The sequence below is a fragment of the Sminthopsis crassicaudata genome, chromosome 6 (genome assembly GCF_048593235.1).
Source record: "Sminthopsis crassicaudata isolate SCR6 chromosome 6, ASM4859323v1, whole genome shotgun sequence".
Classification (NCBI taxonomy): Eukaryota; Metazoa; Chordata; class Mammalia; order Dasyuromorphia; family Dasyuridae; genus Sminthopsis; species Sminthopsis crassicaudata.
Window position 1 is genome coordinate 166,918,947 of NC_133622.1, and position 16,905 is coordinate 166,935,851.

At 35.8% G+C, this 16,905-nt stretch overlaps 1 protein-coding gene across 4 annotated transcripts in view; it reads left to right on the top strand.

Moving 5' to 3' along the window:
* Nucleotides 1–12,410, top strand: part of LOC141548031 (sulfotransferase 1 family member D1-like) — a 72,537-nt gene extending 60,127 nt beyond the window's left edge. For all 4 annotated transcript variants that reach the window (XM_074276794.1, XM_074276793.1, XM_074276792.1 and 1 more), the window contains 4 exons: nucleotides 1,197–1,323; nucleotides 4,151–4,245; nucleotides 7,828–8,008; nucleotides 11,855–12,410. In XM_074276794.1, coding sequence (XP_074132895.1) covers nucleotides 1,197–1,323; nucleotides 4,151–4,245; nucleotides 7,828–8,008; nucleotides 11,855–11,967 — 516 coding nt within the window. In that variant the 3' untranslated portion in view covers nucleotides 11,968–12,410. The remainder of the gene's footprint in view (nucleotides 1–1,196; nucleotides 1,324–4,150; nucleotides 4,246–7,827; nucleotides 8,009–11,854) is intronic.
* The last annotated feature ends 4,495 nt before the right edge of the window (nucleotides 12,411–16,905 follow it).

A 16,905-nucleotide genomic window follows, 5' to 3' on the forward strand; every position in this document is an offset into this window, starting at 1 on the left:
AGAGTAAGCTCCTGAGCCGTGAAAACTGCCTGCTTTACTTTAAAAAATCCAAACGGAATACAAAACCTCTCCTTGCTTTTGCATTTTGGAAAGAGAGGTAAGGGAATGACATGTAATAAAAAGGCTAAATATTACATATTCAAATACAAATTAAGTCTCCATACTCCACAGTTCTTTTGTAGTAGAAAATATGTATTGTTGTAGAATCACAAAATCCCAGGGTGAAAAGGAATTTCAGTCACTTATCCACCTCTCTCACAAAGTATAAGCCTTATCTATAAAATTCTCAACTATGCCAGCAGTATTTGGATTTTTTTTCCTTTTAAATGGAATCTCTGGTGTTAGATTTATTTTCTTATACTTGGCTTCTTTTTCCTGCAGATAGAATGCAGAAAAAGATTTTAATGGAAGATCATAATTTAATTGGATTTTGGTTAGCTGGGACTTTTTCATGGAGCATTTAGAGTTGTGATGTCATAATTTTTTGTTTGTTAGAAAACACATGCAGTAGTACAATAGTGAATGTTTAATAACTGAGTTGTAGAGTTGTAGTTAGGTGACTCTGAGGATATAACTCTGAGTCTGGAGTCAGGCCTGAATTCAAATACAACCTTAGACATTTACTAGCTATGGGACTCTGCTCAAGTCACCTAATCCTCTGCCTTACTTTCCTGATAGTAAAATGAACTGCAGAAGGAAACAGCAGATCACTCCAGAATCTTTGCCATGAATACCCCGAATATGATCACCGAGAGTTAGACTAGACTTCAACAACTGAACATCCCCACAGAGAGAAAAAATGTAGATTGAACCCACTTTTCAGTTTAATTTATCTACATTATTAACATTTTCTCCAATTTTCTCTTAATTATAGGCAATCAACAAAACACCAAATCAAGTCCTGATTTGTAGGATTTTGTCAATATTTGAGATATAAATTCTCATGCTGAAAATATAAATCACTTCTTTCAAGTCAATTCGAATTGACTATAACACATGCCTGGAGATCTGAAAATGGTGCCCTCTCCCCTCCATGTTGTGCTAATCAACAGTTATGGAGGCCTTTGTCACAGGACAGAGGTGGAGGCCTAGATCTAAAAGTAGGAAGGGGCAATATCTGTTACTGAAGTCACTTAATTATCTTTTTTTAAAAGAATACTAATTAAACTTCACAAATCTCCCTTTTGTTCCCACAGATGATCTACGTATCACGGAATGCTAAGGATGTCGCTGTCTCTTACTATTATTTTTATAAGAAAATAAAGATACACCCAAAGCCTGATAGTTGGGAGGAGTTTCTGGAGAAATTCATGACTGGAAAGGGTAAGACTAACTATTCAGTAATGGAATATTATTATTCTATAAGAGGTGATAAGCAGGCTGATTTCAGAGAAGTCTGGAAAGAATTACATGAATTAATGATGAGTGAAGTGGATAGAACCATGAGAACCTTGTACACAGCAACAAGATTATATAATGATCAACTGTGATGGCCCTGGCTCTTTCTACAATGAGGTGATTCAAAGCAATTCCAATAGATTTGTAATGGAAAGAGGCATCCTCCTCCAGAGACAGGATGATGGAGTTGAATGGGATTCCCAATGTAGTTTTTTCATCTTTATTTTGCTGGTTGTTTTCTGCTTGTTTTTTTCTTTCTCATTTTTCTGTTTTAATCTTATTTTTCTTGCATAGCATGGTAAATGTGGAAATATGTTTAGAAGAATTGAATATGTTTAACTTATATTGCATTGCTTGCTGTGCAGGGGAGGAGAAAGGGAGGAGAAAAATTTGGAATACAAGGTTTTGAAGGAGTGAGTGCTGAGAACTATCTTTGCATGTATTTTGAAAAATAAAAAGCTATTTTTATTTTTTAAAAGAGGAGGGGGAAAAGACTAAGTATTCATTGGATCTGAACTCAAAAGTAAGAAATACTCGATGATTGAATAAATCTAAGAATACTCTTAGATTGAATGAAGGGAAGAGAAGTGAACAGTGAATTAATATATGTTAACTGAGGTCCCTTTATCTATTTCCTATTTTCTGAGACAGGAAATAATAGTTGATGGCATAATGAATAGAATGCTAGATATAGAGTTAGGAAGACTTGAATTCAAACTTATGCTCAGACACTGTGTGACTTTAAATGGTTAACTAATCGACACTGCTAGGTGGTGCAGTGGATAGAGCACCATCCCTGAAGTCAAGAGGACCTGAGTTCAAATCTGGCCTCAGATACTTACTTCTTAACTGTGTTAACCCTGATTACCTGAGCAAAAAAAAAAAAAAAAAAAAAAAAAAAAAAGGTTCCTTAATCTCTCAGCCCCACTTGTCAAATAAGGATACCATCTCATTCCCCAGGATTATTATGAGAAGTTATTTTTTAAGATAAAATGTTTTGCAATACTGAAAGCACTATTCAAATGTTAATATTATTGCTATTAAAATAAAGGAAATTCAAGGAAATCTACTCAATAAACTTTGGATAAAAAAATCCATCTCCATCCAGAAATAGAACTATGGAGAATTGAATATAAATTGGCAAAAGCTATGATCACTTCTTTTTTTCTGGGTTTTTCCTTCTCTCCCATGGTTTTCCCCTTTTGTTCTCATTTTTCTTTCTCAACATATTCCTAAAACAATGTGTATTAAAATAAATAAATAAATTTCTAAATGAAGGAAAAATATGTAAAAGAGGTGAACATGTTAAAAATATATATATATTTTATGATATCCCTTCGAAATAGAACAGGTATTATAAATAATCAGAATTTATAGATCAACATTTTTCAGAATAATTTTTCAAAATTCATTCTCATTTTTATTGCCCTAATACACAACCTCATCTGATGCCTGGAATGTTTCAAAATTCTCCCAACTTGTCTTGCTGCCTCCAATCTGAACCTTCTCAAATTTTCCACATTTTGCAAAATTTAACTCAGTTTCTACACAATAAAGTGGAGATTGCTTTGTCTGTTATACAGCAGAGACTATATTGATTATCTTATCCTTTTAAAAGTAATTAACTAATCTTAACAAGTGAGGTTATTGTTGTTCAGTCATTTTTAGCCCTGACTATGGATAATCCCATGTTGGCAAAGACACTGGAGTAGTTTGCCATTCTTTCCCCAGCTTACCTTACAAAGCAGGACACCAAGGCAAATAGGGTTAAGTGACTTGTCCAGAACTAGTGTATTGAGGTCAGATTTGAACTCAGGAAGATGACTTTTCTTGACTCCACCATCAATCTATGCACTATGGAGCCACTTACCTATCCTGACAAATTAGGTATGAACACTTTTTTGACTGAATTTACAAATCAGAATGGAATGTGAAAAAAGCCTATACATCCAGACCGGGTACATTAATTCTGGTTGTCAATCAAAGATGACCTTACCTAACAAAGGGAATTACTTTTAACTGATGGGATAATCAGTGGAACCTTATTCTCACACTGGCATTCAAGACATTGCACAATCTTCCCTAGACCATCTCCCCAACCATCGCTTCACTAACTCACCACCAGATCTCCTCCATCAAAATGGCTCTTCTCATTTCTTCCCAAGTCTGTCTAAGACAGGTCTATGTTTTGGCTCTTGTTCATGATATTCTACCGGTGTAAAATGTCCTTCCCCATCTTCTTTTAGGATTTAAGTTCTACTTGTCCTTCAAGGCTCTGCTGAAGTGTCAACTTTTTGCATAAGTCTCTAAATATAGAATTGGAGAGTTCCAAAGGAAATATCTAGACAAACCCTCTATTTTAAAAATAAAGAAATTGAATCCCAGAGAGGTAAAGAACTTGTGCATTCCATCTAGATTGCTAACAGACTGCTTATTTAAGAATATGTCTTTTTTATTCCTAGGATTCACTGCCTTAATTGTATCGGTATTCAACAAACAGTTGAGGCATATTGTATTACACCAGCAAAACACAGTACCTTGAGGAAACAAGCTCCTTGTGGTTGTTTTTTTTCTTTTATATCCCTACAATTTAAGTGTTTTCAACAAAGTGGGCACTTAATAAATGCTTCTTAAATTAAAATGGGATGACTCGATGACAATGACATTAACAAGAAATGTGGGTAGATTTTAAAGGTCTTTCCTTCCTACAAAACCTTTTTTCCCCCTGAATGTCTTCTCTTTTGTAACTTAGTGATTTTTGGTTCCTGGTATGACCATGTGAAGGGCTGGTGGGAGAAGAAGAAGGACTACCGTATCCTCTACCTCTTCTATGAAGATATGAAGGAGGTGAGAGAAAAGCAACCCTTTTCCATATGAAACTCTGCATACTTCCATTTTTCCTTTGAAATCCTCTTCAATCAGTAATTAGTTCAGATACAACTATCCTATGTTCTATCTTCTTCTGACAAAGTGTCTCACACTCTTCTTATGAAGATGAAGAGAGATGAAATAGACAAGAATATTCCATTAGATGGATTTCAAAACTAGTTGGAATGGCCAGACTCAAAGAGTTATTTTGCATGATTCAATAACAATAGCCGAGATCTCCAGGGGATTGCCCCACAGATCTGTGGGGTTTTTTTGTTTGTTTGTTTGTGGGTTTTTTGTGTTTTTTTTATCGTGAGGAATCCTTTTTTTTATTAATTTTATAATTATAAAATTTTGACAGTATTTATGCATGAGTAATTTTTTATAACATTATCCCTTGTATTCATTTTTCCAAATTTTCCCCTCCCTTAGATGACAGGCAATCCCATACATTTTGCATGTGTTACAGTATAACCTAGATATATTGTATCCAATTTTCTTGTTGCACGTTAAGAATTAGATTCTGAACGTATAAGTAACCTGGGTAGAAAGACAGTAGTGCTAACAGTATACATTCAATTCATAGTGTTCCTTCTGTGGGTATAGCTGTTTCTGTCCATCATTGATCAGCTGGAAGTGAGTTGGATCTTCTTTATGTTGAAGATATCCACTTCCATCAGAATACATCCTCATACAGTATTGTTGTTGAAGTGTATAGTGATCTTCTGGTTCTATTCATTTCACTCAGCATCAGTTGATATAAGTCTCTCCAAGCTTTTCTGTATTCATCCTGCTGGTCACTTCTTATAGAACAATAATATTCCATAACCTTCATATACCACAATTTACCCAACCATTCTCCAACTGATGGACATCCATTCATCTTCCAGTTTCTAGCTACAACAAAAAGAGCTGCCACAAACATTTTGGCACATATATGTCTCTTTCCGCTCTTTAGTATTTCTTTGGGATATAATCCCAGTAGTAGCACTGCTGGATCAAAGAGTATGCACAGTCTGATAACTTTTTGGGCATAGTTCCAAATTGCTCTCCAGAATGGCCGGATTCTTGCACAACTCCACCAACAATATATTAGTGTCCCAGTTTTCCCACATCCCTTCCAACATTCATCATTATTTGTTCCTGTCATCTTAGCCAATCTGACAGGTGTGTAGTGATATCTCAGAGTTGTCTTAATTTGCATTTCTCTGAGCAGTAGTGATTTGGAACACTCTTTCATATGAGTGTATATAGTTTCATCATCAGAGAATTGTCTGTTCATATCCTTTGACCATTTGTCAATTGGAGAATGGTTTGATTTCTTATAAATTAGGATCAATTCTCTACATATTTTGGAAATGAGACCTTTATCAGAAACTTTAACTGTAAAAAAAAAATAAAAATAAAAACCTTTAACTATAAATTTTCCCAATTTGTTACTTCCCTTCTAATCTTGTTTGCATTAGTATTGTTTGTACAGAAACTTTTTAGTTTGATGTAATCAAAATCTTCTATTTTGTGATTGATAATGATCTCTAGTTCTCCTCTGGTCATAAATAACTTCCTCCTCCACAGGTCTGAGAGGTAAACTATCCTTTGTTCCTCAAATCTATTTATGATCTCGTTCTTTATGCCTAAATCATGGAGTCATTTTGATCTTATCTTAGTATATGGTGTTAAGTGTGGATCCATGTTTAATTTCTGGCATACTAATTTCCAGTTTTCCCAACAGTTTTCTGCAAATAATGAATTTTTATCCCTAATGTTGGTATTTTGGGGTTTATCAAACACTAGATTGCTATAATTGTATCCTTTGTTTTCCTTTGTACCTAATCTGTTCCACTGATCAACTAGTCTATTATTTAGCTAATACCAAATGGTTTTGGTGACTGCTGCTTTATAATATAGCTTTAGATCAGGTACAGCTAGACCACCTTCACCTGACTTTTTTTTTCATTAATTCCCTTGCAATTCTCGACCTTTTATTCTTCCATATGAACTTTGTTGTTTTTTTTTTTCTAGGTCACTAAAATAGTTTCTTGGGAGTCTGATTGGTATAGCACTAAATAGATAGATTAGTTTGGGGAGTATTGTCATCTTTATTATATTCGCTCGGCCTATCTACAAGCACTGGATGTCTTTCCAGTTATTTAAATCTGACTTTATTTTTGTGGCAAGTGCCTTTTAATTTTGTTCATATAATTCCTGACTTTTCTTTGGTAGGTGGATTCCCACATATTTTATGCTCTTGACATTTGTTTGGAATGGAATTTCTCTTTGTATCTCTTGCTGTTGCAATTTATTGATGATGTATAAAAATGCTGAGGATTTATGTGGATTTATTTTGTACCCAGCAACTTTGCTAAAGTTGTGAATTATTTCTAATAACTTTTTATTGGAATCTCTGGGGTTTTCTAAGTATAGCATCATATCATCTGCAAAGAGTGCACTGATCTGTGTTTTACCCTGTGTTAATCAGCATTTTTATCAATGACTCAGAAAAAGTTATAGATGGCATGTTCACCCAATTTACAGATAACTCAAAGCTAGGAAAGGTAGTTAACATTCTAGGTAGACAACAAAGTCAGGACCCAAAAGGGTCTTTACAGTATAAATATTGGCCTGGATTTAACAAGATCAAACTCAATAATGATAAATATTAAGTCTTATGCTTGAGTCACAAAAATATATAAATCACCTTTCCATATAAATGATGGCAAACATGATTAGATATATCTTTCTTGAGTTCCCGTCAAGTTGTCTGATTTAAGACAATTTCTTTACCCCTTTATTTTTGCCACTCTACATTCATTTTGTGGTGATGTTCTGTTTATGGAAAAAAGTTGGAGAGCTTGGAAATTTTTGGCACACTCTGCCATCTTCCCAGAAAGCCAGAGAAAGTAATTTGTCTTTAAAACAGAAAGTTGAAGGATTTTAGTGGACCATGAGGTCAATATAAGTCAGAAGTTATGTGGCTCCCAAAAAGCTAATATTGCCTTCAACTTCAATCAAGGAAGCATAGCTTCTAAGAATGGAAAAATGTAAGTACACTTTTATTGTGCCATCAGCAGCCATATGGAATATGGTCCTCCATTGTAGATGGATTTTGATAAGCTGGAGAATATTCCAAGTAATTCCAAGTAAATAGCCAGGATGGTAGAGGGCCTCAAGGAACAGGATAAATCAGATAAGAAAAGATTTGAGAGAATGCAATAAGCTGTCTTCAAGCATTTGCAGGGCTTTCATGTGTTTTCAAGAGTTTTCATGTGTTTTATTTTTGTTTGTTTGTTTGTTTGTTTGTTTTGTCCAAGAGAATATAAATAGAAGCAAGAAGTGGACATCAAAAGAAAGTAATTTATGTATGATAAAAGTGAGAGCTGTCCCAAAGTGGAATGAGCCACTTTGAAAGATTGTGGGTTCCCTTTTTTAGAGATCTTCAGACAGGAACTACATAGCCATTTATTGTCTATATCACACTGGGAAATTTCTCTCAAGTATGAGTTCAGATACCTAGCTATTGTAATCCAAAATTTAAAATTCTATGATTCCATGATTCTCTAGAACCCAAAACGTGAGTTACTGAAAATGCTGAAATTCTTGGAAAAGGATTTGCCAGAAGAGACTGTGAATAAAATCCTCTATCACACCTCCTTCGAGATAATGAAAGAGAACTCAACAACCAATTATACCATGATGCCAGAAGACAAAATGGACAATAAAATATCTCCTTTTATGAGAAAGGGTGAGAGGAACACTCTTATTCAGACTATCTTAAAGCTCATCTAATCCAGCCCTCAAATTCAATGAGACTAGTGATAGCAAGAATTGGGGGAAAGAAATAATAATCATGAGTGGTTTCTTGTTGTCCTTCAGTCCTTGTTGGTTAGGTCTGACTCTTCATGATCTCATTTGGATTTTTCTTGACAAAGATTTCCTTCTCAAGCTCATTTTTCAGATGCGGAAACTGAGGTAAAGTGGGTTAACTGATTTGCCCAGGGTCACACAGCCAGTAAGTGTCTGAGAGTGGTTGTGAACTTTGATCTTCCTGACTCCAAGCTTGGTGTTCAATTAAATACATCAAGTATCCATCCTATGAGTGGCATAGAAGAGTAACAAGGTGAGGGGGCAAGAAAAAAAAACAACTTCAAGGTAATATTCTGTGGCAAATCCCTTTGCTGTCACAAATCTTACCTGTGAGGAGAACTTCCCCTTGGCATGCAAAACCAATATCGCAACCAGTGTCTTCCCTGAGATCCTTGACTAAATAAAGCAAGGCATCTTGGGCTATTGGAATGACCTGGGTTTCCTCATTCAGGAGACTATCACTAGTTGTAGGAGAAATAGGAGCAGGGATAGCTGGGGAAATGGTGGGTGTACTTTCCTGAGCAGCTCTCTCATTAATAAAATAAATAAATTATGCCATCTAGGGGAGGCCAAGGGGAAAAGGAGAGGAATTGAAACACAAGGTTTTGCTAGAGCATTTTTGAAGAACTGCCCATGCATATGTGTTTATTTTATATAGTTACCATATTTTGAGTAAAAGTTGTAGATGCATAGGTGATTGAAATGGTATGGGACAGAAAATGGAAGAGACAACACACATTTCTCTCTGACCTTCTTTATAACCCTCACAATAATTACCAAATCCAGGCTCTGAATTAGCTCTTGATGGGCAGAACCCACAAATATTGGGATTGCAACAAATTATCAGCAGAAGATGATTTCAAAGATTGCCCCATAAGGTCTGTTTCAATTGGAACCGGGAGGGAGGCAGCCAGTGCAAACAGCTGAGCAAAAATGCCAGCACAGGTAGCTTAGTGTCCCAAGGCAGAAAATTTACAGAAGGAAACAGAGCAGAAAAGAGCTGTTTCAATCAGAAATGGGAGAGAGGCAGAGAAGCACATGCAGCTGACCACAAATACCAGCCCAGACAGAGCAGAGCCACAGTCCAGAGCAGTCTCAGTGTGGCAGTGTGACTTCCAAGGGGCAGAGAGTTTGTGGGAGGAAGAGGACCAGAGAAGGTCTCTTTTAATTGGAAGTGGCAGAGGGACAGTGAGCCCCGGACACCTGAACACAAACACCAGCACAGATAGCTCAGAGTCCTGGAACAATGCATTCTCAGGGTGGCTGAGCAGACTCTGACCACAAAACACCAGGGCAGACAGCACAGAGCCCCAGGCCATTGCTAACAACTCCACGTAGCAGAGCCAGCCCCAAGAGTGAATCAGCATTGACCCAGCACTACCTTTTCTTGACAAACCTCTCCTGCCTTAAAGGCAGTTTTTAAAAATGAGTAAAAAATTATAGATGACTAATAATTGAAAGCTTTTATGGTGAAAGAGAAGAACAGATTTCAAGCCCTGAGTAGACTAAAGGCAGATTGTCTCCAGATGAAACTCCAAAGAGTGAAATAACCTGATGCCCATCACACAAGGCTCTCCTAGAAGAACTTAGAAAAGATCTTGAAAGAGAGCTAGAAGACAAATGGGGAAAGGAAATGAAAGTCTTGCAAGAGAGTCTGAAAAAGGCAACAAAAAATAGACACAGTGAAATGGAAAAAAAGCATATAACTCATTAAGAGATAGATTTGCTAAACTAGAAAAAGAAAACAATTCCAAATGGAAAAAAAAATCCATAGGAGAAAACAAATCATTCCAAAACTCAATTGGATAAATACAAAAATAAAGAAAGAAAGAAAGAATATAACACACTAAAATTCAGAATTGAATATATGGAAATGAATGACTCAATAAGGCAACAAGAATCAGTTAAGAAATGCTATGGGATTTGAAGCTTAGAGTAGCTTTGGGGGGTTTGGGGATTAGCCAGGTTCAGTTGTGTTCTCCTGTTATTGTCCAAAAATTCAATTGGGAGACAGACAGACAGACAGAGACTCAGAGATACATAAAAAGAAAAAAGAAAGAAAGAGAGAGAGACAGAGAGAGATAGAGAGAGAGACAGAGACAGAGACAGAGACAGAGACAGAGAATGAGAGAGAAAGAGAGAACCTATTATGTTCCAGGCACTATGTTAAAAACTGGAGAACAAAAAGAAACAAAAGACACTTAAAATCTAATGAGAGAAATATCAAAATGTGCTGTTGAGTGTATCTGCTTGAGCAAATTTGGAGATATGAAAATATTCAATTCATACATATATACTTATTAAAATAATAAAGTTCCTTGTTGGGATTTGCTAAAATTGGGTTTTCATAGATACTTTGGAGTCTAGGCAGAGTGCAAGACCAGGGATCAAAAAAGATTAAAGGTTAAATCCATCCCCAAACACTTAATACCTGTGAAATCTTGGGCAAGTCATTCAGCTTCTGTCTGCCTCAGTTTTTAATATGTAAAATGGGGATAATAGCAATAGCCCCTACCTCCCAGGGTTATTATAAAGATTAAAGGAGCTCTTAGTATAGTATCTGCCATATACTAAGCACTATATAAATGAGAGTTCTTGTGATTACTACAAAGGAGATTATCTTAGTAAATGTGTTTCATAAACCTTAAAATGTATTCAAAAAGTCTAAGTGAAATTTCAAGCTTTTGAAATTTAAAATACAAAAGAGGATCACAGATTTAACAATGTTACACAGTGTCCTATTAATTTGGGAACAATTACATGGCACAGTCAATAGAGAGGTACCTGACCTGGAATGAAGAAAACTCACTTTCTTGAATTCAAATCTGGCTTCAGACACTGTTTAGCTGCGTGATCCTGGGGAACTCATTAACTCTATTTGCCTCAGTTTCCTCATCTGTAAAATGAGCCAGAGACAGGAAATGGCAAACTACTCCAGAATCTTTGCCAAGAAAACTCCAAATGGGGCCATGAAAAGTTGAAAATGACTGAACAACAACTAACCTATTAATTTAAGGCTTAAAACTTTAGAGACATTATGTATTAATGATAAAGATTATTTGAATATTTGAATGTTAATAATTCTCTCTGCTATCTACAGATATCCAAGCTAAAAGAAAAGATTGAAGGAATTGTTAGTGCAGTGAAGAAAACATTGTGCTTAGAAATAGCAAGCATCATTTTCCTGAGTTCAAATCTGGTCTCAATTACTGACCAGATGAATGGCACTGGGCACATCACTTACCCCTTTTTTGCCTCAATTTCCACTCCAGTATCTTTGCCAAAAGAGCCTTAAAATAGGATCACATACAGTACTGAAATGATTGAACAATAACAAAGAGAAATGGTGGTGATATTCAAATACTCTCAGGGTATGCCTATCTTCTTAAAAGCCATATTTCACCCACTTTCATTCTAAAGGATTTGAGTGGAAACTTTTTTGAATTCTTCATTTTCCACATCTGGGTTCAATAAAATTAGCAAGAAAATGAAACTGTTCAAATTTTAAATGCCAGAGTCATTTACTAGATAGTTCAAGAGCTATTTAAGTCATGATTGCTCACATATGTTGGTAAAGCCACAGGAATTAGTGAGAATAAGTGAAGCAAAGTTCTGAAATCAAAATACAAGGTTTGGGCCATGATTTGGAAAACAGACCAAAAATGGTTTGCTGTGAAAGTGATACAATGGGTTAATTAATATTCTAACATTTCTTTTCTACCAGGGATTTCAGGTGACTGGAAGAATAATTTCACTGTAGCCCAGTATGAGAGATTCGAAAAACATTATAACCAGCAAATGGAAGGTACCACACTGAAGTTTCGGTCTGAGATCTAAGGAATGTCTCTCTTCCCTCCAAACTTCTGAAATGTTTTGCAAGAAGAAAAACACCTAGAGATAATATGTATGCAGGGATTCTCAAATTATGGTCCGTGGGCCAGATGCAGCCCACTGAGGACATTTATGAGGCCCACCAGGTTATGGCAAATGGGCTGAGGGGGCGGAGACAGAATGTGAGTTTTTACTATAGTCCGGCCCTCCAACAGTCTGAGGGGCAGTGAACTGGCCCTATATTTAAAAAGTTTGAGGACCACTGATATAGCCTTTGAGCTTCTGTAGTTGAATGGCTTAGCACATTGTATAGATATTGCTGAGAAAATTCCTAACATTTAAATCAGAAGATGTAAAGAATAATTGTCCAATATTTCCTAATAAACTGTCCGCTCAAATGTTTATATTATCTTAAAGAATTAAATCATAAAACAATGATTTTAAAAGCACCCAATTAAATATTTTCCTATTGTACAATGCTGTAACTAGAGTGGAGTTCTGGTCCTTGTCCAGAAGCAAAAAAAAATTTAGAAGGTTGAAATTTTGTTAGATTAATAATTTCAAAAGATTGTAAACTTTTTAAAGTTAATTTGTATTGTGTTCAATAGCTTGTGGAATTCAGTAGAATTAAAATGAATCTCTTTAACAAAGATTATTAGTTCAAAGTGGAAATTACCAGAAGGCACAATATATGCCAGAAGTTAATTCCTCACTAGTTGGGGCTAAGTTCCCAATCAAAGTGGCCACCTAAACATATCTTATATAACTCTCTCTTAACAAAGTTCAACATCTTTGTATCTCTCCTAACCAACTGACTTTGTCTTAATTATTTCCTGTACTGTTTTTACATGGTATGTTTTAAAGTTAATTTGAGATCCCATTTTGATCTCTCTGCCACAGATATCAAAATTGTCAATTATAGTTGTATGTTACCTTGTTTCTTCAAGATTTAATTATATAAGTAGAAAGGATTAAATTATGTGTCTTCCTGGAAGAAAATCTCAACATGAGGGAAGCTTTGAGATCAGTGAGACCTAAAACCCACTTTCTTTTTTTTTTTTTTTTTTTTTTTTTTTTTTATTATATATATATATATTATGTAATATTATCCCTTGTATTCATTTTTCCAAATTACCCCCCCTCCCTTATTCCCTCCCCCCGACGACAGGCAATACCATACATTTTACATGTGTTACAATATAGTCTAAGTACAATACATGTGTGTGAATATCATTTTCTTGTTGCACAATAAACATTAGAATCCGAAGGTACATGCAACCTGGGCAGACAGATATTAGTGCTAACAATTTACATTCCCCTCCCAGTGTTTCTTCTCTGGGTGTATCTACCTCTGTCCATCATTGATCAACTGGAAGTGAGTTGGATCTTCTTTATGTTGAAGATTTCCACTTCCATCAGAATACATCCTCATACAGTATCGTTGTTGAAGTATACAGTGATCTTCTGGTTCTGCTCATTTCACTCAGCATCAGTTGATTTAAGTCTCTCCAACCCTCTCTGTATTCCTCCTGCTGGTCATTTCTTACTGAGCAATAATATTCCATAACTTTCATATACCACAATTTACCCAACCATTCTCCAACTGATGGACATCCATTCATCTTCCAGTTTCTAGCTACAACAAAAAGAGCTGCCACAAACATTTTGGCACATATATGTCTCTTTCCGCTCTTTAGTATTTCTTTGGGATATAATCCCAGTAGTAGCGCTGCTGGGTCAAAGGGTATGCACAGTTTGATAACTTTTTGGGCATAATTCCAGATTGCTCTCCAGAATGGCTGGATTCTTTCACAACTCCACCAGCAATGTATTAGTGTCCCAATTTCCCCACATCCCCTCCAACATTTGTCATTATTTGTTCCTGTCATCTTAGCCAATCTGACAGGTGTGTAGTGGTATCTCAGAGTGGTCTTAATTTGCATTTCTCTGATCAGTAGTGATTTGGAACACTCTTTCATGTGAGTGGATATAGTTTCAATTTCTTCCTCTGAGAATTGTCTGTTCATATCCTTTGACCATTTATCAATTGGAGAATGGTTTGGTTTCTTATAAATTATGGTCAGTTCTCTATATATTTTGGAAATGAGACCTTTGTCAGAACCTTTGTTTTTAAAAATATTTTCCCAATTTGTTACTTCCCTTCTAATCTTGTTTGCATTAGTATTATTTGTACAGAAACTTTTTAGTTTGATGTAATCAAAATCTTCTATTTTGTGATCAATAATGATCTCTAGTTCTCCTCTGGTCATAAATTCCTTCCTCCTCCACAAGTCTGAGAGGTAGATTATCCTCTGTTCCTCTAATCTATTTATTATCTCCCTCTTTATGCCTAAATCATGGACCCATTTTGATCTTATCTTGGTATATGGTGTTAAGTGTGGATCCATATCTAATTTCTGCCATACTAATTTCCAGTTTTCCCAACAGTTTTTTCCGAATAATGAATTTTTATCCCTAATGTTGGAATCTTTGGGTTTGTCAAAGATTAGATTGCTATAGATGTACCCTTTTTTGTCCTTTGTATCTAATCTGTTCCACTGATCTACCGGTCTATTTCTTAGCCAATACCAAATGGTTTTGGTGACTGCTGCTATATAATATAGCTTTAGATCAGGTACACTTAGACCACCTTCCTCTGAGTTTTTTTTCATTAGTTCCCTTGCAATTCTTGACCTTTTATTCTTCCATATGAATTTTGTAAAACCCACTTTCAACAAAACTAGTTCCCCAAATCATCACTGTCTCCTTCCATGGAAACTGGGGTGTGTCAAATCAATGAGTTTTTTAAGAGTCTACATGAGAGAATCAGTAAATAGATTCACCCTCAGGTGGCCCAATAACCTCAGTTTCAGCTAATCAAGATGACTGCATTATAATCTTAGAACAATGCAATGTTTTGATAGTTACTTTCCCCATGGATATATTCTACAACAATGATATAAAATAATATCAAGGAAGCAACAAATAAATATAAAGAACAGACACCAAAAATGCCAAGATTTCCTTGTTGCCTACTCAGAACACATCTTTCAGAAATTATTTGGTAACCATTTGTCATCACCTTTAATCACAATAGTTAATTCACTGAGTAATTACACTGTGTGAGACTGTACTTAGTCCTGTGTGCTCCAGAGAAGATATGAAAATATAAGACACAGCCCCTGCCCTCAAAAAAGCTCACAATCTTCTCTGAGAGGCAAAACCCATAAGAAACAGTAAAAGAACAAAGCAAAATGTTGAGATATCAATTGTTAGTCATGAAAGTTCAGAAAAAGAACCACTAGTCACTATTTCAAAGACTCAGACTATTCACATTTGATTTCAAAGCTTTCTGACAACTCTTAATCCTTGAACACTGGTGTAAAAGGTGTTTCCTTTCAAAAGGTCTTGGGTTCTGGGTCCTAGGCTTTATTCACCTAGATATGAGATTGACAAGTGGAGGTGATAACAGTGATTTGACTCAAAAAGGAACATGATTCCTTTCTCGTTATGTTTGCTTTGCTATTCTAGCAGGATGACTTTGCCTGCCCTATTGGTGGTAATCAACAATTTGGATTAATTATACTGTGGATGGTAGACTCCTTTTCACAAGGGAGATTGAAAGGAATTCCATTTTTCAATAAAAACTGGAATGGAAGTGAGGCCAGTAGTCTAGGATAGTGGAATGGTAATGATGTCATTGAAATACCTGGGCTTACCTGTTCATTAGTGGCATTCAGACAGCAGTTGGCAATGGGCCATTTCAATGGACCCATTCTCTACAAGTTTCTTTCAAAAAAATTTTTAAAATATTTTCTTTCGTCAGTGATAGTTCCCGTCAATATAACTCTGCAATATAGTAAACATTATGAATCCCCTACTATGTGCCAGGCACTATGTTAAATAAATCCTAGAATAAGTCAATATCAAGAGTAGTGGTCAAGAACCCTAGAGCACACTGTGGTGAAAATGGAAGAAGATCACAGTTGTAATAATGTGTGAAAGCAGGGGAGATAACACCAATACCTTTTGTCACCACATCCAAGCGGCTTCAACCACTGGGCAACCAGAAACTAAGAGCTTACAATCTTCTCTGCAATTTAACTGAGAAAAGGTCATAGATTTAGTAATTGTGGAATCAGTAAATTTAGAAAAAGCTGATGATGTGGGAAGCAAGACAACAGAGTTAAAAAGAGAACCAGAAAAGTTGACCCCTGACTAACAGGGTTTTCTCAAGGACTTGGGCCACAAAAGGAAGGCAAGATACATAATGAGGGGTAGTAGGAAAGATGAATCAATGAAGAGTTTTTTGAGGAGGAGGGAGACACAGATATGTTTATAACCAATAGAAAAGGAGCGATTGAAGAGAGAGTGGAGATGACAGAGGAAGCAATCACCTAGAGAAGACAGGATGGAATGTCTGTTCAGTTAGAGGGGTCTTGCTTGGCATAGAAAAGGGACGTCTCTTCATGTAATAAAGGAAAGAAGGAGATAGTGAATGAAGGAAATGAAGTAAAATTAAAAGAGGAAAGAAGTGGGGCTAATGGCCTCAAATTTTTTTTTCATGAAGTGTCCTTAACAGAGTTGGAAGAGGGGTTGAAGAGAGTTAAAAATGTTTCAATAACTGTTGAGTTATATAAGAATAAATGAAGGTGTAAAAATAGATAAATAAACTAGGTGCCAAAGTGTCCAGTTGAGATTATATAACATAATTTTATGATGGACCAAAACTGCAGTGTGGTGGTTCTTCTCCAGCTCCATTCAATAGCAAGTCAGTAGGAGAAAAGGTTGCAAATGGTGGAAGTAATCCAAAATTGAAGCTTGGCAAAGCATGCTTGATGATAAGATAAAGGGCAAAGGTAAAAATTTGAATTGGTTAGGGAAGGGAGATAGGGAAGGAAGGAGAGTGCAGCTAAAGTTTAAGTCATTACTGGGGAGAACACT